The sequence below is a fragment of the Tubulanus polymorphus genome, chromosome 4 (genome assembly GCF_964204645.1).
Source record: "Tubulanus polymorphus chromosome 4, tnTubPoly1.2, whole genome shotgun sequence".
NCBI lineage: Eukaryota > Metazoa > Nemertea > Palaeonemertea > Tubulaniformes > Tubulanidae > Tubulanus > Tubulanus polymorphus.
Genome location: NC_134028.1, coordinates 21,139,010 through 21,166,114, shown reverse-complemented (window position 1 = coordinate 21,166,114; position 27,105 = coordinate 21,139,010). Strand labels below are relative to the sequence as shown.

Here is a 27,105-nt window from a genome sequence, read left to right as displayed (position 1 = left end):
TTTTCAACAGTCTCATCAAACCTATTATGGTAGCGAGGTTTGGGAGTCACACCTTTGATTAAAAACATAAATAAAGGAGATAATAGTACTATAAAAGACAATATAGAAGATATCTTCAAACTTTGTCTAATGCAAAAAATAGTTAATCGTTTCTTCCGTCATATCCTTGGACTCCATAACATATCACCTATTCTACCTCTCCTTGGAGATCTTAGCCAATTTCCCATACTCATTGAAATGATTTTATCTTCTGTGTGAAATATTGGTTAAATTGCATGAAAACTAATCAAAACTTCTTGCTCTAACTTTGTTTGTTAGATATGTATGAATCCTCGTCCCGAGACTTGTTTTAATTTTGTTTCTTGTATAAAAGAAAAACTCCTATCCGACTATTATCTTAACCATGTATGGGGAAATTTAGGGCGCAATCCAAATATAACCAGATCAACTAGAATTGTATGTAAATATATGCGGAGGGTTTTCTTATTTTCTGGAATTTAGAGATCTATGATCCAATTCCCTGTGCCTGTGCCTGTGCCTGTCCCTCTCCCTGTCCCTCTCCCTGTCCCTCTCCCCTCCTCTCCTCCCCTCCCCTCCCCTCCCTCTCCCTCTCCCCTCCCCCTCCCCTCCTCCTCCCCATCCCTTCCCCTCCCCTCCCCTCCCCTCCCCTCCCCTCCCCTCCCCTCCCCTCCCCTCCCCTCTCCCTCTCCCTCTCCCTCTCCCTCTCCCTCTCCCTCTCCCTCTCCCTCTCCCTCTCCCTCTCCCTCATCATTCTGAACTCCATCGAAACTGCTTCAATCTCAATATAGTAAAAACGCACTACATAAGCACCTTTGGAGAGTTGAACCGGCTTTTGCTGTCACTTATTCACACTCAAGCCGTCAATTTCGCATTCAATGTAGTAATTTCCATACATACATAAAAAACTATTCTTATTTATTATTATACACGCATATAAACATTCAATAGAACAACCCAGTAATCTTAATTTTGTATTCAAGGAAAATGGTACTATATATTACGTATTTACCGCGCTTTACACTCATCCGCCATCTACAGAAAATGCCAAGAAACAATAAAAATGTATTTGGATATCGTAATGTTCGTAGTCCCATATGGTCTAGTGGTTAGGATACGCGGCTCTCACCCGCGTGGCCCGGGTTCGATTCCCGGTGTGGGAATGTTGTTTTTTGTTCTTTGTCTTTGTTGTTGTTGAACTAAATGTACTTGATCTAATTATATGAAATTTTGTAGGGCTTGGTCCATAGATACACCAACAAGTATCAAAACTCTAAGACTTGAAGCCATACAATAAAGAAATACGTGTGAACCCTATGGATGTACGTATTTTCATAGAACTCAAATAAAATTTGAGTTCTATGGTATATTGTCCCGCACGCGTCGTATCATAAAAATGACGGACGATTGAACTACGTATCACTCAGAAGAGGATCATACAAATTCTCAAATGTATTTTTTTGTATTTTAGCTACAGTTTTCTATTAAAACTGTTTACGTTAAATCACAAAATAAATAAAATGCTTCTCGCTCGGGGATGGACCCCTTCCACCTTCAACTCAAAAGGATTTGAACGCCGCATGGCCGTCGTCAGTAGGCGTCGGGTCATGAACACAGTCAAATCTAATTCTATGCAGGTACTCAGCGATGTACGTAGACTGGATCTTGGAGTAATTAGAATGATTACTCCAGGACTCAATCAATTAGAGAGTGGCCGCAAACTGAGCCCATGCAAGCAATATAGGTACAGTCATAACTATCGATCGATTCATCCATTGATTGACACGATGTTCTACAGATTGCAAGACAGTTTTTACACGTCGGTGCAGATGTGCCCATAGCACGATTCCAACTGCCCGTCCAGGTGGTTATCAATTCATGCAAAACAACAACGACTAGAGTATGGAAAACAAACTGTAAACGAATATCATTGAATTAAGTTGACTTTTTCTCTCGAAGGCTCGATGAACAGTTTATACATCTTATCAATCAGACGTACATCTGCCGCATAATAATTGCATGAAAAGTAAGGTGCAATCATATTCACGTCCCGTCCCTTGGCACGATTCGCTGCAGATTGCTTCACACTCTTTACACGTAGTTGACGCGTCTATATCACCAGGGTTTGCCGAACTAACCGCCGAGGTCGTTATCAAAACATGCAGAACTAAAACTATTACAATCATCTGAAGAAGAACACGGAACTTGTTAATCGAACGTGACGAGGTGCTCCATGCACAGACCGTTTAAAAGTCTAGTTTGTAATTACCCGAAAGTATGTGCTTGTAAACTTTATGGATGAACAGTGACTGAAGTAGATAAATCGATTTCTTTATGGTTTAGGCACATTTAGAATATACTGACGGCCTATAAAACCTGAATAACAAGTACTTCTTTCATAGTAACTTAAATATATAGATTATTATACGTAATTTGAGGAAAGATAAGTATATAGGGGTCATCGATTTATTACGTACGCAAAAAGTTTCCAAAAATGGAGTGCCCTCTATCAACTCCCCTCCCCCCCCCCACCTTGTTGACCTGTACGCACGAGATTTACCCCCATGTGTGTACGTTCTACATCCATAACCCCCTCTACTGATTCTAATTATCCAAATCCTAACCATATAAGATTGCATACTTTATCAAACTTCGTCAGTTCACGAACTTGAATGCATCACCGCCATTACATCATCCAACAGCGTCAACCACCCAATGTTTGGAGAATCATCAAGGTCGATGAGGCGTTTTTATCAAGCAACTCGTATCAAATCGCTTTACTCTGCCGATTACTATGGTGGCTGATTCGGACCATGTAAAAAAAAAATCACAAATGGTGCAAATATTTTTTTACAGACGCCTAAAAGTCGTTTTATCGCGCAATAAAACGAAAATTACCACGTTAAAACGAGAAATTACCGCGTTAAAACAAGAAAAAGTCGTTTTATTGCGCAATAAAACGAGAAAAAGTCGTTTTATCGCGCGATAAAACGAACTTTTTCGTTTTATTGCCACGTTAAAACGAAAAATAGCGCGATGAAACGAAAATTACTGCGATAAAACGAGAAAAAGTCGTTTTATCGCGCAATAAAACGAGAAAAAGTCGTTTTATCGCGCGATGAAACGAATTTTTCGTTTTATTGCCACGTTAAAACGAAAAATGGAGAAAACGGAATTTATTTTTTCGTTTTATCACGATGTAAAACGAATGAAAAATCATTTCATTGCGTTAATTTTTCGTTTTATCGCGCTATTTTTCGTTTAACGTGGCAATAAAACGAAAAAGTTCGTTATATCGCGCGATAAAACAACTTTTTCTTGTTTTATCGCGGTAATTTCTCGTTTTAACTGGTAATTGTCGTTTTATTGCGCGATAAAACGACTTTTTAGCGTCTGCAAAAAAATTTGTAACGTTTGTGATTTTTTTATTACATGTCCCGAATCAGCCACCATTGATTACTCTTCGTGGCACAAATCATAATCGCCTTCAATAAATGACCCTACCTCAAAGCACTTCCATGAGCGATTTGCCCCGTTGAGCACTCGCAGTGGTGCTTTGGTTAAATAAGACTGTAAGCAAATCGTTTTTGGACTTGACTATCTGATGTCATTAAGGTATTTGACCCCCTGCCCCCCTTGTACGCAGATGCGATGTAATTTACATTCACCACCCCTCCCCTATTGTACTTACGTAATAAATGGATGACCCAATATATATTTCTTCCAGGTTTAAGCCTGGTTTTCACGACAAGTTTCCATCTACCCTTTTTCTGCCGCCAGGCTTTACTAGTAAGTTTAAAGCCCATGCCATGAAACCCAACCGTGCTATTGCACCTTTTCTATGTATAAACAACATACCTTACTGCGTTTAGCTGTCATGTCATTCATTTCTACAAACTAGAAACTTGGTAGAAAACACTTGGCGCCTGCTGGAAAGATGGTCGATTATGCCGCACGATATAATTAATGATGTCGTGTAATAATTTGTTTTTAAACCAGCTGTCCATATACGATATTCTGAATTATTTATACAAGTGAAGTTAATATTGAGTTAGCTTTACTCAGTTTTGTAATCGTAGACTCTCAGACTGAGGAAAAGTAATGACGCTAATGAATGTGTCATTCAATAATCTCTCCCCGACTCACCAAAATCTGCTGCCACGTACAAAAAAACCCAATAATAATATTTCCCAAATTCCGTGGTTTTCTCTCGTGATAGAGACTCTTATTTATGTTTCTGTCTCTTGTTTCAGACCCTGACCCGTAGCTGAATTTCGGTTTTTTCCGATTTCAAACAGAAATTTAGCGCAAGAAACATATTCCTTTTTAATTCCTTGAATTAGTCATTAATGCAATAGTCTTAAAGATCACTTCGAATAACTTCAATATTTGTACCACACTATTAGTCCTACACACAGCTACCGTACTAAGGTCGCCTTGTCTAATCCTTGGATCCATCTGCATTTTTTGGCCCTTCTCAAATATTCATTTGGATGACCAATAGAAAGAAGACATTTCGATATCACACAAAGTAATATAGAAGTTTCCAGTTTCTAGGCGCCATATTGTAGCGGTCCCTCGAGGTACCCCATTGTTGCGACAATTTTCGCTCTCTTTTCAAACAATAGGTTAAATTGAAAATCAATTATCTCTGCAGTCCCTCGATGGAAAGACGAAATTTATACAACATTAAGAAGGAGATGAGATGCTGATTTTCTTGTTCTTGAATTTTTTGGTCGAAGGTTCTTCTGTTCTTGGGAAAAAGAAACATCGAACCCGCTTATAATGCCCTGTGTGGCGCTTAGCGTGTTGAGGGTGTTAAAAAAATCTCTGTGACACATAGTGGAATCATTTTCAGCACATCTGATTACATTAGAATGAAATCTAAGAAAGAAATATGCATTGTTGTTTTTTGTTAATATGATTTTGTTAATATGTATTGAAACTGAAATTCCGCGGCATCTCAAACTGATTGTATGTTAACAACTACTGAGTTTGGCGAAGACACCTGAAGCACCCTGACAAAATTCTCATACAAATAGAAGTGATGCAGTTAGCCACTGATCTGCCGGCACATGATGCTGTACACATCGCATTGCATTCTGCACACGTCCACGCGACCGCACCAGCGCCCCATGCGGCTAAGACTGTCAGAAACTGAAACTGAAGAGGTTTCAAAGGGGTGAATAAAATGATGTTTATAAAGAGAAATTACTTTGTCGCAAATCTAACATCAACGTACTCTTGTTCTACGGCGCCTAGAACTCGAACCGAATATTGTTCCCTGGTTTCGCAATTCATTTAGATAATCAGTATCCAATATAGATCGTAGAATTAATTGGTTTAAGTAACGCAGATAATTAACGTCGCTGTGTATTTTTAAGTGGGACTCAAGTACAATCGGTCGACAGGATTTTAAATGTAGAAAACATTGATCGGGAAAACTAAGGGTATAACTACACCTGGCGGATCATCACCTGCCATAATCCCGATCTATTGCCACAGCAGCTTTATAGCGGTACGCGGTCCTGGAGCTTATCCATGCTTAACAGTTTTAAAGTGTGAGCATAGAATGAATATTTTAGTCACATAGAAGAAACATGAAGAATTAATACGTGTGTTTGATTGAATTTTAGTGTTTTCTTTGTACCATTGGCTATTAGCAATCGACGACACAAATATTTGGAGAAAAGAACATCTCCAAAGCGGAGGCTGTACCATAAAGGGAGTGATACGATAAGTGATAATAATGATAATGATAATTGATAATGGTTATAATGATAAATTATAATTCTAGTAGTTATAATACTAATGATGATAATAATGATGATGATGATAATCACATTGTTGATATATTATTGATATGGATAGCGATAACGATAACGATAACGGCATGATGATAATGATGATGACGATGATAGAAACATACCTTAATGGCCACCATTATCAATCCATTCAAACTAACGTAGAAGTAATGCGCATCAGAATGAGAATAAAGTACTACCGTATATCTCAATCTGGCACTTGAAAGATGATTGAATTTGTTCAACCCACTGTTCAAATCTTGATCTTTCGATTTCAGAATCGGAAACTATCGAGTGAACGAAGTCATCAAGATGAGAATCGTTTACAGGACAATTGGTGCAACGGTTACAGGATATAATCATAGAACTCAAATCAAATTAATTTGAACTCTATGATAATTTACGGGCGAACCGACGCCTCAAAATAAATAAGGACACGAATCAACCCGACTGCACAGTAAAAGTCATTTCAACCATTTTATTGTTTTTCTTGTAAAATATCGGACTGCAGCGTGATGCCTTTTACATTTTACTTTTTTCTGTGCCTTTTCTGTGCCCAACACGCCCGAAGCCTGGATTTTTACAGTATAGGCGCAGAAGACCAAAATGAGTTTCAATTGGATTCGAACCTAAACACTGTGGTATAATGTATTGCGCAATGACACTACCCACGTGGTAGACAAGATGGCGGCGAAACTGAAATCGAAGTGAGAATTGCTGCTAAATTAATTGAAATGTATTTCTCCCCTTGATGATATCAGTTTATAAATCATAATTATAATAAGAGTTTATGACAATGATTCTATACGTTAGCTATATTTGTTGTTTACGATGTTCGTGTCTCATTAAATCGGGAATTTTGGCCGTCAAACATTTACTTCCGGGTTTTGTTTTGGAAGAAGAAGGATAAGGAAGGAAATCTCCGTTATGCTATCGCTGATCGAGTTTCAACAGAGGAGATCCATCGCATCTACTACCGATTAGTTCCAGCATATGATCGGTCTGTCCTCTTAATAACCACCCAGCACTCTCCACCTGCTGTTTAGTGCCTAAATAAGGACTTACTTGGTTCTACCAAAAGGCCTACTCTACTGTACTGTACTGTTGGTACACAAACACTCACACATTCTTCAATTGTATTTCAGTTTTAAAGTGGTCAATAAATATGAAGCATTTTATACTGGTGGACAAATTCAGGTAGGCCTAGGCTGCGCCGTACTATCGGCTATTTCATATTTGATATGATGCATAGGTACCATTTTTATGTGGATTCGATTGTTCGCATTTTGCACCTGTTTGCCTGGTGAATTTGTTTCATATCCATTGTATTGAATATTTGCAGTTTACGTCAGATGGACAAAATTTCTTCAGCACGTGTGGAAATGCTGTTCAGGTGTTGAACTATAATGATGGAAAAGTCCTGCATGCATTAGCCGAGGTAGGTTGTTTTTAATTATTTCTTTCTGGTTGATTTGTGCACGTATTTTGTTAAAAGTTTAGGTGAAGTTTGAAAGAATAAATTGAAATACAGATGATTTGATTCTGTCAGGGTTTTTTTGCATTAAAAGCAATGACTTATAAGGGAAACATTGGAATGATTATCTTGTGTTACTCATTCAGGAAGATGATCCGGAGGTGACCTGTTTTGCTGTTAGCCCCGATGACCAGGTAAAAGGTTGCATTAAATTGACAAATTTGTCCTTAATTGATGAGATGAACCAATTCGAAAATTGATGTCAACAGCAAAATATTAATCTGTTTATCCGCTTATGATCGAAGCTGCGTGAATAGTAAAATATCCTCAGAATAATTAATATCTTAGAACGAATGATATAACCCTAAAATTTTGCTGTGTCTTTATATGAAGATGAACTGATTCGAAAATCAGAGTTTGTTAATATCTGTTAATTCACTCGTGACACAAACATGATTATCTGCAAAATAACAGGACGTGTGGAATCTATAATTCCCTATATCTCGAATTTGAAGGACGCTGCTACACGGAACTATATTATTTTTCATCATTTTATTTCTAGTATATAGTTATTGCCAGTCAACATCTCGTTCTGCGTCAGTGGTCCTGGAAAACAAAAACCATAGAAAGATCATGGAAGGTAATTTATGTCACAAAGATAAATTTTCCTAATGTATCTAATAACTGGCCCCTCTGAGACATTTGAAAATTAATTCATCACTGCATCAGAAATTTGGAGTCGAGTGTAATTCATGAAGTATGAACGCATGCATCAGTTGGGGGAATAAACTGGCATGTACATCCTGTGCTAAAATTGAAGGTGTTTGAAAATTAACAAAATTTTGAATGTCCCATTAGGTCAAAATGATTTCTTAATTAATTGTACAGATGGTTTTGTTTTAGACCTCTTCTCACATGTAATGGTTGCCATGGCAAATACCATTTAACACCTGGAACCGAATTTCCAATTATGTTCTTCGATTTAAACAAATAATTCTGTGAACTCGACCGCCGATCACACGACTATATCTGCACTTCGATTTCCGATTTCAAAATCAAGGCCTCGCTCCCGGCAGGTGTGGTGGGTCAGTAAGGGAGACTCAATCGAAAAAAATCAAACAAAATTTACCAGCCAAATAAATAACAGGGACAATCCCTATGTTAAGATTTAAAAGAAATATCATGTTTCAATGCGATATATTCCTTAAATGCTAAATTGTGATGATTTCTATGATTTTGCAGGCGATTCACACGGCACCTGTTGCCAGTATGGGGTTCGATTGTACGTCGACATTGCTCGCCACTGGTGGCAGTGACTCAACGATTAAAATCTGGGATATAATTCAACAATATTGCACTCACAATTTGAAAGGTCATCAAGGTGTCGTGACGTATGTATTATTTACTACAGTAAACCCCCCGCGAGCCACAACTGGCGTGAAAAGTAAACCGATGAAGATAATCGTTGCAAGATAAAAACCCACTATTATGTACGAATTAAATTTAAGAATTTATTTATTCGAACAATGGAAAATAAAATACATGATCTCACCCTAGAGATCATCGTCAGATGTGAGGTATTGACTAAAAACAGGGGTATATATATTCAGAGAACAGGCTAATTAGTGAGTGAGTAAGTAATTAATGTTCGGCAAGGCATGAAGTAATATACTTAAAAGAAGGGAATTGTGCAGAGAAAAGCCATTATTTAAATTGGTACTGATATCTGAGTGACAAGTTATTTTACATAGTGTGTTTTTATCTTATTATCCGTTCACCACGTTTGAGTGTGGTTATCGTACAATAATCGTAGTATTTGTGAAATGATGATGAGTTGTTTGATTTATAGTTTGACGAAGTTTCATCCAGATATCACACGATTACAGTTGTTCTCGGCGGCCGATGATTATACTATACGCGTTTGGGACCTAAAGATGAGTTCATGTATCAGTGTTTTAGAAGGTCATTACAGTAACATCACTGATCTAGCATTTACTGCTGATGGAAATACCGCTCTCAGGTCAGTTTCAAGGGTTCCTACAGCCCTTCAAATCCCTCGAAAACCCCTCAAATTCCAAAATCAATTTTTAGGGTACAAAATCCCTCAAATTCTGAGTTTTAGGCCTTGGCCCCTCAAATTTCGCTCAAAACCCGGAAAAGTCAAATTTGGATAATGCTATTGACCACTGATTTCATTAAAATCAATCTTGCCAATCTTGTGAGAATTTGGTTTTGCAATATGACGGTAAACATTTCTTTAACTTCTTGCAGTTCCGGACGCGACAATGTTGTCCTCGTGTGGAATACAAAAGATTTCAAAAGAAAAAAGACGATTCCTGTATATGAGGTTTGTCAAAGTCTGATATTTCACTATGAGATGTGTGAAACAGAAAGGGAGCGTTTGAGTTGTATGTACGATTTAACATTGTGGCAAATGCAGTAGAGACTGCTGAAGGATTTTTGAGGCCCTACTTAAAAAATTAGTTATTTCCTTCTGTTTCTATTCAATGTACATCCAAAGGAACAAATGCTCAGCCACTATCGATGATTTGACTCGTGAGCTGCTGCCGCAGTCCAGGGTGATTCAGAAATTGTTAGCTCTATCAGTAGAGTTTGTGTGGGGGGGGTTCAACGTTTCCATTTCCATTTCGCGTCCATAATTACAACGCTGATCTCATAACAAACTCATTGTTATTTCTACAGTCAATCGAGTCAGTCATCATCCTCGAGGAAGGTAAAGATTTTCCACAGTTCGGCGTAAAAACGGAGAAAACTGATGTTCATTTCATCACAGCCGGTGCTAAAGGTAAATTTTATGTCAAATACAATACATAACTGTTATGTATTGTATTTGACATCAGATTGTTAAGCATAAAAATCAAAATTTTAAACATCATAAACGTCTAATAATTTGTATTTTGTAGTAAATACATAAATACACACATGCATCAGACATACATTAGAGATATACCTATAGATAATACCACCCATCAGTCCTTATAGAATGACCCCCTAAGTGCTTAGAACCAGCTAGAATGTAGTGTTTCATCTGCCGAGGGAGAGACTTTACACAAGGGGTAGTATTACATTACAGGCGCGTAGGAAGCAATGTTTTATTGCTGCTGCCGAATGCCGATTTTGAACAGATTCTTAATATTGCCGCGGCGAATTGACTTAATTCCTTCAAAAACGTGGTATTCAAAGAAAAAAAAACGTCATTCAGTAAATTATTGCCGCGGCTTTCGTTGCTGCACTTCCAACGCCACTGCATTAAACCTTGCCACTCTTCTATTTTTTGATCATCCGAGCTACATCTGGGTTCATGACTACATCTCAAAACATTTTCATTTCTAAAATGAAATTAATGACAAATAGAGAGACAAAAAACGTCCGATCTTACAGCGGTCGTTAGATGTTTTATCACAACGTTTTGCCCCCCCCCCCCCCCCCCCGGAAAATTGCCCCCCAAATTAAATCTTTTTTATCCTAAAGTGATATTTATTTCTAATTAATCAGACAAAGCGAACCAATTCTAGCTAATTAGCGCAGATTACTCTAGCACTGATTTAGTTTTTGATTGGCTACAGTAACACAAACTAATTCCAATAAATGAACCAACGTTAACTATCGCGCTAATAAGTGGACTAATTAAGTTTCCTTTAATTTGGTAAGTGAATTATAATAACTCAAGGACTGATTTAAAGTTTTTTATCTGCACACATCAGTAATTCTGTATCTTATAAATCTATATTCAATAATATACAAATGAATATCTAAGTAAAGTATTTAGGTGGTGTTAATCCAAATCTAAAAGTATTTTATTCGGGGGGCAATTGTCCTAGAATCCAGTGTGACGTATGTAGTATATATTTTCAGGCAAGTTGAAAGTATGGAATGCTACATCTTCTCGTTGCGTTCATGAACAGAGCGTTGAACACTCGTACGTCATCTCGCACGCCACGCGTGTATCCGGTCTAAACGCCGTCGTCGTCACTACGGTCGATCACAATATACTGTTGTATAACGATGAGAATTTCTCGTTAGAAAAACAGGTAAATTTCAATCAAACAATTGTAACCATAAAGTATAGCTTGATTTAGTTTTAGTTTAATACGTAATCCCACTATAGGAATAAAAATGTTCCCTTCAGCTTATAGTTTAAGGAAATATTGCGGACTCGTTTTGTCATTCTAGTATTGTGGGATTTTATATTTTCATTACAATACGGATTCTGAGTTTTTCATCAAACGGAAATTGATTTTAGATTGTGTTGTTTAGTATAGTTGAAAATGCAGGACAGCTAATGTAGTTCATAGCGTATCCCTGTTGGGTTTTACGGAAATTGAACAGCTTCGCAGCTACTTCTAGTCAGTTTGTCTTAACCCTTTCAGTGCATCTACACCGCAGTGCGGTGTATAAATCGGTGATGGATTTTGCTAGTACACTGCGTTGCGGTGTATTGATTTAATTAGTAATTAGTAATTATCTCTCTTGAAATATGGCAGCACCTGTCAAACATAGTGAAATATTAGTCACTAACGATACACCGCCCTGCGGTGTAGACACATTATAGTGCTATTCCCGTTATTCAACACACTAGGGTGGAATTTTCCCAAATTTTTCGCATTTTCTCAAGCACTATAGGGTATTAATTAGTCAGCACGGAAAGGGTTAAATTATCTCATGTCGCTTTGTTTCGTTTTACAGTTTGTTGGATACAACGACGACATTTTGGATATAAAATTCTTCGGAGCCGCCGAGGAAAATGTGGCCATAGCGACGAACAGTAAACAGATAAAAGTGTTCAATCGTGAGACATGGGATTGTCAGATTTTAGACGGTCACACCGACACGGTGTTGTGTATTGACTGTAATCGGGTCGATGATATTTTAGTCAGTTCTGCGAAGGATAATTCTGTGCGCGTTTGGAAATACGAATCGGAAACTCGATCGTTTAAATGCGTCGCTATTGGATACGGTCACACCCATGCTGTCAATGCTTTAGCTATTTCTAGGTACGATATTTTCATTTAGGATTTTGAATTGCTTTATATTGATATCTGTTCCTAGCAGGACAGAGTATAACACTTACTGTAGAAAACTAATCTGCTAATTTTTTCAAGAAATACGAAAACGAAATTCTGATAAGTTATTAGGTTTCAAGTTACCTTTGGCTAAGCTAATTTTACTTAATTTGAACTGGTATAATAGGGTGTATTAAGTTTTTCACTAAATATGATATAATTGCAGACTCAGTGCGTCGTTTGTGGTCTCCGGCGGGGAAGATTTGACGTTGAAACTGTGGTCGTTATCGAATATTGTCGATTACGTAGACGGGGAACAACCGGTCGCGTTAAACGCTCAAATTACAGAACGAAGTCACGACAAAGACATCAATTACATCGCTGTGTCTCCTAATGATAAACTCGCGGTCTCGGCTTCTCAGGATAAAACGGCAAAGGTAAAAAACGCCCTTAGATTAGTCATGGATTACCATGATTTCTATGTTCACCACCAGGGGGAGTTGAATAGTGAAATTCACCGAGTATTTGCATGGTGCTTACATATGTTTGATTTATACCGCAATCAGCCGACGATCTATCACATTTCTAGCTCCCACCCTTTGGAATGCTCTACCCAAAAACATTCGTCATGGACCTCTAAATTCAAAAAAGACTCCTAAAAACATAATTGTTACTTGATTTTGTTAAACTTGAACTTCCCTTTGAACATAAAATCAGTGAAATCGGCGCTATACAAATGATATTTCATTATCATCATTAATTGCAAAACTGTAGTTTATCACATTTTCTATTACGTTGGCATTGAGGTCATCTATTGTTAGCTGTTCATTATCTTCATTCTGAACCACATTTGAGCACGAGTGTCCATGTATTTCATAGATTTGGCAACTTCCGGAGTTGAAACTTGTTGGAGTTCTGCGAGGACACAAGCGAGGAGTTTGGTGCACACAGTTTTCTCCCGTTGACCAGGCCGTCGTGACGTCCTCCGCTGATTGTACGATTAAAGTTTGGGCACTCAGCGATTTCACATGCGTGAAGACGTTTCAAGGTCACGAATCTTCCGTACTGAAAGTTTCGTTCGTAACGAGAGGAATGCAGCTTTTGTCGAGGTAACATATTTCGATTTGGGGCCATCCTTGAAATGTTACGATAGAAAAATAGGATTAAGCATCTGGATTCGGGGTCCAGTTTCATAAAAATCGCTCTTAAATTGAGAGAAATGGATTGACAAGGAAATTAAATCGATTTAAGGTTTTAATTTTTTAATGAATCAGGAAATCAGGAACCAGTTCCTCCTGGCATCAGTTTGATTTATGCATTAATTCAGTTCATCTCAATTGATTTACATCACTGTTTGTCCAGTTATGAAAAATATATTGCCTTCAATTTGAAGGAATGCTATTGTGTAAGCATCATTTACCGGTACTTACGCGTTTTAAGAGATTAAGCATTTGTTGAGGCCGGGACTGTTATAAATCTAACTTTGTCTGCTGTGATGAATTTTCAGCGGCTCCGATGGACTCGTTAAACTGTGGACGATTAAATCGAACGAATGCGTGAAATCTTTCGATGAACACGATGGTAAAATTTGGGCAATGGCTGTCAGCGAAAAGGAAAATGTAGTCGCCACAGGAGCCGATGATTCTAATATCATACTATGGAAGGTACGGTAAATCTCTGTATACCGTGGTCTCTTCCAGTCGCAACTGATCTAGATGCTGCTCTTAAGACTGACCGAGAGCATACCATCACAAGTCTGGGATGAGATCCCATTTGCTCCTGGGTTTTGGGAGAAACTGAAGTTCAGGACAAGGCCCTTGGGCAAACGCTCCACTCACCTGGTGTACTTGACCTCAAACGATGAATGGATTATTTGTCCATACAGTTGTGGTTCTTTTCATGATTTAGTCTTATATATGGTATTGAATGGAAAATGAAATGAAAATCTATAGATTTATTTTGTTTTTTACAACGTTTTAAGGAAATCTGATATTGTGTCGTTTTCAGGATGTGACGGCTGAAGAACTGGCAGTAGCTCGGAAAACCCAAGAAAATCTCTTACTGAAGTAAGAATACTTGCGTACATTTACTTAAACTGTTATTACCGTGACTGCAGCTAGTAAGGCTGACATTTATTCTTGTTGACTGCTTGGCCCCAGAAGACTCAGTATAGTGCACTCAGTTTGGTAGCCGGCCCGGGAATTGAGCCGCTATCTGCGCGCAACATTAACAGAAATCCAAAGTCCTTTCTACCTTGCAGTCAAAAGAGATATTCAATGTTTGAATGTCGAATTATTTCGTATTTGATAGGGAACAAGAGCTGATGAATCTACTTCACGAGAAGAAATATTTGAAGGCTATCGGAATAGCTATAACTCTTGAGCAGCCATTTCGTGTTTACACGATAGTAAAAGGTAAACATACTAAAAAAATACACTGTGCCGAAACGCGTTTCTTGTGAGAAATAAAGAAGTTAAAAAGGTACAACTTGCCAACTTGACTCTACTGTGCCCAATGTTTTATATGCAGTAGACTGCGCTTGCCGCGTAGCTCTCGGGCCCAATCAATTCTGAGTTACATGAGTTCTGAGGTTTTCCCATTCATAGTTTTCCATGTATCTGCACACTGAGTCTAGTGTGGCGGGGGTTCATGCCGTGGCTGAGTGTAGCGATGCCATCAGGTTCAAATCCCTGCCGTGGGAGGATGCATTGTATAAGTAGAATATTTTAGTTGACGTTTAAAGTATGTTCGATTTCTTACAGAAATTCTTTCGGAACCTGCTGGTCAAACACATTTGGAACAGACTTTTCGAAAATTAAGAATGGATCAAATAGGTAAGTCGACTGTGGCATACAACAAAATAGTGACCTTCCAGAAACAATATCTTCATAGAATTAAACTGTAGGAGATGATGATATGAATTGGCAGTTACATTATCGGGAGGGTTTTCAAGCATGTAAGCAATAGTACCAGTAATGGTTGGGTGCTTTCAGAAAATCCAAACCATATCATTTCGAGCCATCTTGGGTGGCTCCAATTATGGACTGAACATATCCAATTTTCAATGAGAGAAAATGGTTTTATTCAAATGTGAATGAATTCTTGCTTGTATTTTTCAGGTGCAATTTTACGATTCGCAGTAAAATGGAATTCAAACAGTAAACATTGTCACGAGGCTCAGTATATATTGAATTTGGTATTGAGAAATTTCACTCCCGAAGAAATAATGGAATTACCTGATGTAAAATCATCATTAGAGGGTTTATTGCCGTACACAGGTAGCGCTATATTTTAATGTTGAAGCTAGTGATTGCGATCTGAAAACTACAGCCAATTTCATATTTTCTTCACCATCAGGGGTCACATGTATCACCCCTTCGCCTTGGAACCATTAAACTAAAACCTTTGGGTCCCGAAAGCGAAAAATAGTTTTTAACTCGGTTTTACTTGCCTGGCATCACAGTCAAACATTGTTCAGGGTCCGGTTTCATGAGAGATTTGGATTGAATTGTTGTCCTCATTGAGAGTATGAAGTTGCGAATAGTAACTTAACCAAACATTTGAGTTAAACTTTTTCATGAAACTGAATCCAGAGCTGAATAAGCTTAGTTTGTAAAACATGTTTTGCTGTTTTGTAAATTAATGGCTTGTTCATGGTTTTTAGTGCCATGTCCATTCTCACATTCACACTAGCACTACTGAATTGAGAAACCGATTTCACACCTGTGCTTCAACCTATCTTGACTGCAGTTTCGAACTCATAGCCCTTTAGAAACTGGGAACTGATTAATGTTATATACTATTTCAGAGAGACATAATTTACGAATTGGTCGATTACAGCAGCAATCTACATTCATTGATTACACGTGGCAATGTATGAAACTTGATACAATCGTGAGGTATGTTGTGGATATTCAATCACTGTATTGCTGAAAGAAAATAAGCGGTTTGTATTGAAATTTGGACGTCTGATGTGTATTTCAGCGAAACGGACACGAAAGGTATCGGCGATGGTGGTCTGACCGAATCAGTTAAATTCTTCATGGATACAGACAAAAATTCATCTGTAAGTATCTGAATGATTCATTAAACCGTGTGCGTTATGATATCTCAATAGATCACTAAGTATTGAATCTAAGTTGGAACCTTAGAACAAACTTCAGGGCACCCGAAAATCTGTTAGTTTTAACCAGAGTTGGGTCCACGCTGTAGGAAAGATGTATGGTATTTACTACAGTTGAGATATCTGATACATTTTTAGCCTACTCGGGGCTTAAAGCTTCCTTAAAGTTTTAAATAGCTTCTTTTTCTTGTTAATGAAGGGGTCTGATGAAAAGGATGTTAGTGAAGATGACGTTAGTGAAGATGATAATGAAAAAGATGATAGTGAAGATGATTCAGATGGTGAGGAGACAAAGTCAAATGAATCTGATAAAATGGACTTTGAAAATGAGTCAAACGATGATGAAGATGAGAATGATTCGAGCGACGAAGAGGAATCATCCGTCGAGGAGGAAATTATTGTTGAAAAAATCTGTGAAAAACTTGTTTCTAAACATCCTCAACTGAGGAAACAGGAAAACACAAAACTAGCAAAACAAACTCTTAATACAAAACTAGGAAAACGAAAATTGATCACATGATGTGATGATGTATGTCAATATTTTGTATATAATAAACATCTTATTATTATTGATACCAAAAACAGCATGATTTAACTTAGTGGTTACAGTACAAAGCCTGGACTTTAGTCGGAATGATCACTACTCCCAAGCATGTGAAATTTTGCTATTTCATTTAGACATGATGTCCAACCCAGGACAGGACTTTTTCATCTAATAGATATGAGGATGTCGGACCGGGACCAGGCTACTTGATATAGATGAGGTTACCCAGGACTGGGCTATTTCCTATATGGGTATGAGGATCTGTCGCCCAGGACTGGGCTATTCAATACAGATACAGGGTTGTCTGACCCAGGACCGGGCTATTCCACCATATACCGCTAGATATGAGTGTCTGACCCAGCTGGTCTTTCCACCCAGTAATGGATACCTGGCCCGATAGATGACACCCGAGCGTTTATTAATGGCTGTTACATCTACCCAGGGAGAGGGCTAAATTAATCCCTGTCCTGAGTCGGACATCCTCATAGTATCTATATGAAATAGCCCTGCCCTTGGAGAGCTCTGGCTATGACACGCGTGGAGAAGCCTCTCAAGAAATAAAAACAAAACTGAATTTGATACCATCACTCTTAGTTATTAAGTTTATTCTACACATATGACATTATATATATCTATACAAATAATGACATGATGAAAGTATAAAGCTCATGCTCCCATAAGAAGCAATTTAATGTACAGCGTTCATTAGTTACCGGTAGTGTGCTATATCATCTGTGTTTATGTAATCATAGTTTAAAGACGTGAAAAATTGACACCTGATTCCTTACGGTTTAAATCGATAATGACTAGTGTCGTCAATACAGCCAGGTTTATATAAACGACAAACCTAGCAAATCATGCGATCGATTGAAAAAAATTAAGAAATGAAAAATGCACAACCAATTAAAGAGTGACAATTCGAAAGTAACAACGATATTTTCAAGGTTTTTAAGATGATCATTAACAAGCTTTGTACAATGGCGACATTGATAGGAGTGGAACAAAGAGATGAACCTAATGTTAAACACACAGATACAAACAGACACGCACACACAACTAACACATTTTATCATTAATCAATTCTTTTTAAATTATGCTTTCAATCATTACAGCTAATGACGAAACTAATTCTAAGAAACCCAGAAAAAGCTGGTATCATTGATGATGTTTTTTTTTCCAAAGATTTTCTAATAACATTCACGTAAAAGACTAGTTCTTAGATCCGTTTACAATTCACAACATATGTTCGATATTGAACTCTTTTCAACAGTTGTAAGTAATTTTTGTAGGGTACACAAACGACAGGTCAGCGAACGTTTAGAAGGGGATTGAGTGGAGAAAATGGGCGGTGCACGGCACAAAAACGGAATGATTTCAAATTAAGATTAACACATGACAGATATGCGTCTGCTGTTGTTACCGTAGAAATGAGAAAGGTTGAATTGTATAATATAATTAATAGTTGATTGATTTATCTCTAAGTGAATGTTAAACCAGCGTCTTGGTAAACTTTGAAGATTTTTTCGATCGATGTGATGAATGCTGCCGTCCTTAAATCTAAACCGAGATTATACTTCATCGACGTTCTCATGATGTTCCGCGCCGATCGAGCCATCGTGTAGTCTAAACCGGAGTGCACGATATCCTTCTCGGATGCACCCTGAAATAAGAAACAAAATGACGCTTTAAAATCTCTCAATGCAAGGTAGACTCACATAGTAAATCATACACTCTAGAAAAATTCCTTTCCTTAACTGTTAACGAGAACAGACAAGAGTTTCATAGATATGCAAGCAAAATAATCCCTGGGAACAGTTTGAAATTTGTCAATTATTACCACCGCTTTTCCTTGTCCCTAAAGGTAACTTTGATACGCGGTCTATAAAAAGGGGTTCTGTTGTAAGGTTTAGCGATGGTTACATCCGTTAAGTAGATATGAAATGAATTATAAAACTTACGCTGATTCTCTGTTCGAATTCTTCAGTAGGAGTGATTGGGATTCGACCGCCTCCTTTGCCAAACTTACGTTCCAACGATTTCTGTACACTCTCTATAAAACAGAAAAAAATAAAATACATGCATTACAGTATCTACATTCTTCTACCCGTCAAATTGCCAAGGAGCACCACTCAAGGTCTCATCAGCAGGTTTGGTGTTTGTTTTTCCAGATTAAGCAAGGAGAGGTTATAGACGAAAAAAATCGTGCCATTACACAAGGTTTCAGACGAGACCAGTGATTCATGGCTAAGTTCACTCGGCCAGTGCGCATCTCAAAACAAATCATTCAGGTTGGACAATAATATCAGGCTAAAAATTATACCTTGCTTCTGAGCTTAAAACTTTTTTTTAAATCATGATCAAGCTAACAATAACAGATCCGGCAGTTGTAGAAATGATCTGATTACAAATTTGATTGCAGTTTACAAAATGTCCCGGCCGCTTAGGAGAAACGAGGTATCATTTTTTAAGCCTTATCATAATATAACTATTTGACATAGTTCAATGTTCACATCGCTCCTCTATGGGGGGGTTACACAGAAGATAACTTACCCAATAGATGGTAATTGGAGTCGCGTTCGTATTTAATGGTCAATCGACCGTAGCTAACATGATTCAGATTCTTAAGCCATTCGAAGTAAGACACGGTCACACCACCGGCATTTATATACAAATCCTATAAAATTCAAATACGTATATCATCACGTTTGCCAAACATGGAGCAGAAACGTCAATTTCATATCATTTTAGTGGCTAGATAAAAATTTTGATTTGGGAGCAATAAATAATGCTGCGAATGTAACTTACGGGTATCACAAGCACATTGTTTTTCAGGAATATCTGATCAGCTCCTACAGTCGTTGGTCCATTGGCTCCTTCAGCAATGATCTAAAAATTACAACAAAAAAAACATTATAGGCTTTCAATTTACGAGATATCAATATTCAATATAGAAATTGGCATCAAAATTGCGGAGCCAGATGCTTTCAAGTTGCTTTATGTGACAATCGTAAGTGAATTTATCGAAATGTACCTAATTCCGGGTATGGTATTTGACGAGTACAGGGTACTCAATTTTGAGTGTCCTACGTGGAAAAATGAGGTATGTTGATTTTCGTTGCAACAAATGCTGGCTGAAGTGCAAATGAGTTGCCGCCGTTTTCTTTTCTCGAGTATCTCGGGGTAACCATGCCTTTTAAGCATGGTAGGGCAAGTACAGTAACCAGAATTGAGTATACCCTTGGATAAATGTGCCATACATGAAAACGTGTACATTCGTCGATAAATACACAGTTCGGGTATTCAGAACTGAGTACGATTCGATAGATTCTCGTAATTAGCTATAGAGTTATAATTGTACTAGTTAAGCGACTTGTTAGTGACTATCAGTAGTATAAGAAGTCCAAATAAATATATCTCTATAGAGTTGCCCGGTGATTTGCATTGAATCTACTGTAATTACCTTGGCTTGTACTAAATGAGCGTTGTGTTTAGTGAGTTGTTGTTCGCAGGCGGCTGGCACCAGAATATCGCATTTCTCGAATAGTAAATTGTCCTCGTACGGTTCGGCACCCGGGAATCCTTTGATCGAACCATTTTCCTATTGAAGAGAGAAAATAACACGAACTGTTAAGCAAACTTAAACAAACTCTTCGACATAATACGCATGGAAAACTAATTCATCTTTATGGATAGCGGAGCCAGTGGAATCATGGCGCACTTTGCGTAGATTTTTGGTTTAAATTTGTCTTGTCCAATGCCAAAAACTATCCGCGATTCAGACTTTCACCCCTTGAAGAATATCGTAATTCGGCCGATTTAATCGAACATTATGCACATAAATTCCTGATTTATCACTATCTTCGCAGACTTTATCAAAAACCACGTTTGCGCGCACTTTTAAAACACGTCTTATACAGTTCAATCTGAACTCTCAATGACCCAGCAATGACCCATTACAGACCAGACATATGATATGCATATATTTTGATATGACCCATTGTAAGATAGCGTAACGTCTGAAATTTTACAGCTGGTCGACGATGTTACTATGAACTAGAAATCTCTAGAAAGATCTAGTAAAAACTTTGCAATAAATGCTAAATGTCTGTAAGGGGTTTGGTTCCAAGGGCTCCACACCAATGATAATGAATAATTCCACAATTGATGATATCTTAAGCTTACTTTCTTGATAACATCTATCCAAATCCAATATTCACAGAAACAGTTTTTTCTGTTTCTCTGACGATGAGCTTTAGATTGTTTCGAAATTGTGAGGCGAATAATCTCAATTACTGGATCATTCATCTTTACCCCGAGAATAGATGTACGATACGATACTTACGATGACGTAATCCTCTAAATCTCTCGGATCAATACCATTCGGATTGTAGATGCTGCAGTCGTGTTCTTTGATTCCGACACATTTCGCGCCCGCTCGGTGCAAGTAACGCATTGTGTGTAAACCGACATTACCGAAACCCTACAAATATATATTCATTCAATACCAGCAAACTGTTCAACACCACATCAGGACCCAGTTCCACATTTGTGAGTTAGAGTTAACTCTTCGAGTTAAAGTAAGTTCATTTTCGATGAATTAACTCAGAGTGAAATCTTAACTCGAAACTGTTGAACTGGACCCAGGATCCAGTTCCACAGTTATTTATGAGTTAGAGTTACTCTGAGGCAAATCTTGACTCACAACTGTGGAACTGGGTCCGGAGTAGCCGAAACAACCAACTCGGCTTAATGGCGCAGTAAAACTTCGCGATGAATCGCGAAAGACGTGTAAAATATTTTTAGCCCGCAATCGTGAAATGGAAAATTTTTCCAAAATATCGTAACGTTAAAATTCATGAAGAATCCAAATTATCGGTTTTCAACCAAAAACCATGACCAAGGAATTCTTGATTCCGGCAATGGTTTTTAGTTGAAAACCGAAAATTCGGATTCTTAATAAATTTTAATGTTACGATATGAAAAAGAAAAAACTTTTGATTCCATGATTGTAATGACTTATATGACTAACTCTGCTTATTGTACAGGCCAATCCCTGCTCGATTCAGATCAGTTTAAATTCATCTAATCTGAATATCATTTACGGTCCATCTACAGTGAACCCCCGATATCGGTGCATTTTGGAGGGTAGAGAGTATGGCGGTATATCGAGGGTGTTTTACTATGTATTCGTATAGAGATGTACATTGAGAAAACCACGTGGTAGGCGGGGGGTGTCAGGGAGGGTGGTATATCGGAGGTTGACTGTATATATAAATTGTATGTAAAATATGATCGTCAATCAGATTTCCGATAAAAACCGCATGTATTCAATCAGTGTCGTCGACCGATCCGAATAAAGCGGGGCTCGACCGTACGTCGATCTTATCCGCACTGCATTTTGAACAATCGATTCTTCACCTGAATGATGAACGTCTTGTCTCCGAATCCGGGCACCAGTTTCACCATGCTCATGTAGCTCGCTTCATTCACAAAATTCTCGATACCGTGGAACACACCCTAGAAAAACAAATACACACCACAACTTACTACTCAACCTATTAGCACTCAGGAATGTCACTATGTACCGGTAGTGTCAATATTACTCCTCAGAAAATTCAAGGGAAAATCCAAGTTCATCACGATACCGAATAGCTCATTTGCTGTTTATTTCCATGTATTACAGGTTCATGTTATTTTGTAATAAATAGTTAAGGCTTTCATATGATGTAAGATTTGATGAGTTGGGCCACCAAAATCGTGTCCTTTTGGCCCCCGAAATTCATCCAAACTTTCTTGGATTTGAAGATCTGTCTATTTTCATGCAATATTAGTTATCACGCGTGTAATTTTGTAATAAATAGTCAAGGCTCTCATATGATATACGATTTGATGAGGTGGGCCACCAAAATCGTGTCCTTTTGGCCCCCCCCCCCGAAAATCATCCGGACTTACTCGGATCTGAAGTGAGCGCTCAGATCCGTCATGTTCTTACACCAAATACTCGAGAATTTCAAACAGGAAGATATTGATCTCTGTTCGGACCTGGGTGTCTAGTTTATCATAAGGAATTGGGCTAGAATCCCACTGTAACCGCTTTTGCACAGCGGATGAAAAAAGTGTCAGGGCGGATTCGAGTGGCTTCAGGAATGATATAGGCAGGGTGAATATGGACGGCTCGAGTGCCATGGGGTTAATTATTAATCGAGTAGTGAACATTGAGTTGAAATCCTTGTCTCTACTGATCGGGGTAATTAAACAGCCACAGTTGACGGGTGAAGCCGGGTGAATACTTACTCGTCCAGTAGCTGAAATACGCCCATGAATTCCACCTTGAGTGATAGGTTTACCGGTAATACACGCGTGCGCGTTAATATCCAAACTACCTATAAATATAAACGACGAAATAATCCATCAATTCAACACAACGAGCTGGCGCTATCATAATCATGGAAATATATTCCTTCTTCTGATCACCGGGAGCAACCCTCTACAAGGGGGGGGGTCGATTTAGACAACTATCACTGAAGTCTACACAAACAACTAAAGCCACGGGAATTGAAAAGAAGACATTATCATATTTGTTCATGTTTTGCAACCTATATATGTAGCCCGGGCAGTTCGGGGTCAGTTTTGCCCAAAAAAAGTTGTTGCGGGTTTTATAAATCGCGACCTGGTTTCATAGTTATGAGTCAGAATCTGACCCTAAGCGTTAGCTGAAAATGAACAGGGTTCAGTTTCACAAAAAGGCTTTGCTTAAATTGATTCAATTTCTTCATCAATTCACTTTGTCTTAAATCGATTTAAGATTTAAACCTTTTTGCGAAACTGACTCCTGATCTTGGCTTCACAGGTCAAAATCTAAACCCACAAATAAGAAACTGGATCCCGTTTTCAGTACGCGCAAGGTTCAATAATTTAACACCGGTCTATAAAACCGAGCCCAGGTGTTCACGGATTAAACGGTTAATGTCTATTTCAACTTGACATGAGACCACATCGGGTGGCCTAGCTTGATCAATTTCTGTAGTAAATACCTGCTACAAGTCTTATTAAGACCAGAAAGGACTGGCAGTTAACCTAAAGCATCGTTTTTTAATACATTCTTCACTGTATTGAGGGATGGCAAAAAAGTCTTCATTCCCTTTCAATGAAGACTTTTTGGATATCCTTCAATACAGTTCAAAATGGATTAAAAATCAATGTTTTAGGCCAACTGCCAGTCCTTTCTGGTCCTAATAGACTTTTATCAGGTATGTACCATCAAAACTGACTGAGCTAGGCCACTTGATGTGCTCTCAAGCCAAGTTGAAATAGACATTAGTCTTAAAGAAGCCGAACTCTTGAATAATGGGCTACGATGGACTAAAGAGAAATACTAGAAAAACTACCAATCGTTCTGGCATCAGAATTGGGAAATGGTGAGTTTTGCGAAAACAAAAATTAAAGATCGGGGATATTTTTCGATATCTATATTCAAGTCACATGCGCAAAAATATTAGTGACCGAATTCTATGAATTTTTTAATTGCATGCATGAATCATCAATGACCACAAAGTTTGATTTGCAGCAAAACTGCTAGCATTGTTATACTTTAAATATGACACCTATATTCCCTGCTACAAACCTTGATTTAAGCCTGGCGCACACTGCAAGGAATAAACAAGAAACACGTTTCCGGCTTGTTTCGCGGCTAGCTACGCGAAACAGTGTTTACTAAAACCAGCACGCCGATTTAGGTACACACGAAATCATCGTTTCAAAAACATGTGAACAGATCAAATTACTGATTAAAATGGCGATGGTCATTGCGCGGTAGGTTTGTTTCAATATGTTTCTTGTTTTATTTTATGCAATAGAGACCAGGGCAAATTAAAAACACAAATCAGTTTCCTGTTCCTGGTCTTTATCTCTTGCTATGTACATATTGTATATGATTTTCTCTCTTTGAAAATGACGGTTGAAACAAGGTTTGCTGCAGCGATCGGGGTTAGCTTTAAACATGACACAGTACCCGTACACATTACTAAAAATCAAAACAAATCTAAATGATCAACGTATAACTTGAGTGACATGGACGAATATTGCGACAATTCGTTTATTATCCCTAAAATGAACTGAGCCCGGGGCCGGGGAGGGGTGGTGGTGATATAACCACAAGTGTCAGGTGAAATGTGACGCCATCATAGACGCTGTGGAGAATCATCCTGTAGAAAATTCAAACTATACTCTTCAAGAATGGAATAAAGTTTATACCTCATGGAAAATACAAAAGTAAAAGGCCTTTATATTAACTAAAACTAAAACCTCCTTACCCCGTGATCATGAGATAACTGATGTCTGTGATCATGAGGTTATTGTATGTCTGTGATCATAGGGAGGTTATTGTATGTCTGTGACCATGAGGTTAACCTATGTCTGTGATCATGAGGTTAATGTATGTCAGTGATCATGAGGTTATTGTATGTCTGTGATCATAAGGTTATTGTATGTCTGTGATCATAAGGTTATTATATGTATGTGTTATGTACCGGTATGTTGGTTTTGTCAGCCTGCAATCAATTGACATCCGTTTTAGTAATGATGCAGACAATGTTTGATTGATTCTATCTAGCGTGCCTTCAGTGTGCTAACTTGCAGTCACTCCACTACTGGTAATCAGAAAATTGAAATTACAACATTGTGTTCACCATGTGGGATAGACACAAATAAAATATTTCTAATACAAAAGTTCTAACTTCCTTTCATACATGTATTACCCCTCTAGGCTATACGGCATATGTATATTACTACTAGGCTATACGGTATATATGTATTACCCCTAGGCTCTAACTGTATACAGTTGTTCTTTTTTGTATATAAAAAAAAACCATTGTTCTATTTCCTCGACAAATGTACATTCTAACAAACAAACCGATCTGACAGAGAATTTGTCCAAGTCGTTAATGAAATATTGAGCACGTTCGACTATCATTGTATATTATTCTATATCGGTGGCTGTTACGCTATTGCTATCGTACGTTGAAGTATTAAACTTCAACGATCATGTACGCATATGCTATAGATAGGATAGGCAGCGAAAGGTAGTTCTCGATAGTCACGATTCCTCCATCTCACACAATAGTAAACAATATTAAACACGTGGAAGGTGGTTGAACATGGTTCAGCTGAACTAGTACTGTTTCACGTTATTAACGTGTTGCTGTATGTATATTTGGCTTCTCACCTGACGTGAACGTCTTTGGACTTCAGGGTTATGAAACAACCCGGTCTTATAACCCGGAAGACGAATGTTTCATTGAAGTTTTTACCGGTCTAAGAAGAACTGGGTCTCTTTGATTTAAAGCAAGCCAGATTAGAAAGTGGCGTTATGCCGCGTAAGTTATCCCGGTATGTTAAGCCGGGCGTAGGTCGGCCTTGCGAAGAGCGGAGAAATATTGGAGATAAGCTAATTTGCGATAGGTTTCATTCATGGACCTACCCTATTATAGCTAAAAACCAAAAACGTATGTTATTTGAAGTGCATGTAGAGCGATAACGGGGGACAAGCGCACAATGAGCGAAATAGAATGTCACCCTGCCCTACTGGAGCGACATTAGCTGACTAGCTGGGCTCGTAGGAGCAGCATTCCCTGTTACTATTTCGAGATTTATTCTCTCACTAAATACCCGCAACATTCCCTAGAAGCTAAGTAGGTTACCATTAATAGCCCAAGGTTTATTTCACGATTAGGAAAGGCCACCGAAGAAGAACCATCAAAAACGGTTCAATAGCCTTCAAAACCAAGTCATTTTCATACTAAAGCTTAGCTTGACGAGTGTAGCAGTAGAATTAGTAGAATCAATCTCAACACAAAATAGATTTGTTTTGATTTTTCAGTTTAGTATATAATGAGTAATATATATAGAAATAAAATATAGAACGTAACGATAAGATTACCTCCTTGAGAAGCTCCTAAACATCAGAAATAGCAAATGATCATTACATAATTAACATTATATATATATATATATATATATATATATACGTGGTATAACAATACATTTAGGGCCATCCATCTAATCCGTTGAAATGCACAAAATTTGCGTTACATTTCTTTGCCCGTCCCATTTACATCACC

The 27,105-nt window shown here is 38.0% G+C and overlaps 2 protein-coding genes and 1 non-coding gene across 4 annotated transcripts in view; 2 read left to right on the top strand and 1 right to left on the bottom strand.

Annotated features, from left to right (window-relative positions):
• Window positions 1-1,109: 1,109 nt before the first annotated feature.
• Trnae-cuc (transfer RNA glutamic acid (anticodon CUC)) lies at window positions 1,110-1,181 on the top strand. The gene has a single exon. It is a non-coding gene; the product is annotated as a tRNA-Glu (tRNA).
• A 5,321-nt stretch (window positions 1,182-6,502) lies between these two features.
• LOC141903432 (transducin beta-like protein 3) lies at window positions 6,503-16,981 on the top strand. 2 transcript variants are annotated; one of them, XM_074791547.1, is made up of 21 exons: window positions 6,503-6,529; window positions 6,968-7,019; window positions 7,165-7,260; window positions 7,443-7,490; window positions 7,859-7,936; window positions 8,539-8,687; window positions 9,146-9,316; window positions 9,568-9,643; window positions 10,000-10,102; window positions 11,173-11,348; window positions 12,004-12,311; window positions 12,547-12,757; window positions 13,200-13,429; window positions 13,828-13,984; window positions 14,328-14,386; window positions 14,631-14,734; window positions 15,083-15,154; window positions 15,440-15,598; window positions 16,129-16,219; window positions 16,305-16,386; window positions 16,643-16,981. In XM_074791547.1, exons 1-21 carry the CDS (start codon window positions 6,507-6,509, stop codon window positions 16,961-16,963), a joined length of 2,766 nt encoding a protein of 921 aa, XP_074647648.1. In that variant the 5' UTR covers window positions 6,503-6,506; the 3' UTR covers window positions 16,964-16,981. The 2 variants fall into 2 exon arrangements, with proteins under 2 accessions (XP_074647648.1, XP_074647649.1); XM_074791548.1 differs by lacking the exon at window positions 16,643-16,981 and adding an exon at window positions 16,484-16,634.
• Window positions 16,982-17,571: 590 nt separating this feature from the next.
• The window catches only part of LOC141904712 (ATPase family AAA domain-containing protein 5-like), a 30,991-nt gene continuing 21,457 nt past the window's right edge, over window positions 17,572-27,105 (bottom strand). The window contains exons 17-24 of the mRNA XM_074793352.1: window positions 23,282-23,370; window positions 22,406-22,504; window positions 21,330-21,467; window positions 20,448-20,585; window positions 19,793-19,873; window positions 19,538-19,661; window positions 18,946-19,037; window positions 17,572-18,647 (exon numbers count right to left, since the gene is read on the bottom strand). Coding sequence (XP_074649453.1) covers window positions 18,465-18,647; window positions 18,946-19,037; window positions 19,538-19,661; window positions 19,793-19,873; window positions 20,448-20,585; window positions 21,330-21,467; window positions 22,406-22,504; window positions 23,282-23,370 — 944 coding nt within the window. The 3' untranslated portion in view covers window positions 17,572-18,464. The remainder of the gene's footprint in view (window positions 18,648-18,945; window positions 19,038-19,537; window positions 19,662-19,792; window positions 19,874-20,447; window positions 20,586-21,329; window positions 21,468-22,405; window positions 22,505-23,281; window positions 23,371-27,105) is intronic.

Bases quoted from the DNA above. Each gene is read 5' to 3' on its own strand.
- LOC141903432 (XM_074791547.1), top strand. From the start codon at position 6,507: ATGGCGGCGAAACTGAAATCGAA. The intron at 11,349-12,003 runs GTAAATTTCAAT...TTCGTTTTACAG, and splicing joins ATTTCTCGTTAGAAAAACAG to TTTGTTGGATACAACGACGA. The intron at 13,985-14,327 runs GTACGGTAAATC...TGTCGTTTTCAG, and splicing joins CTAATATCATACTATGGAAG to GATGTGACGGCTGAAGAACT.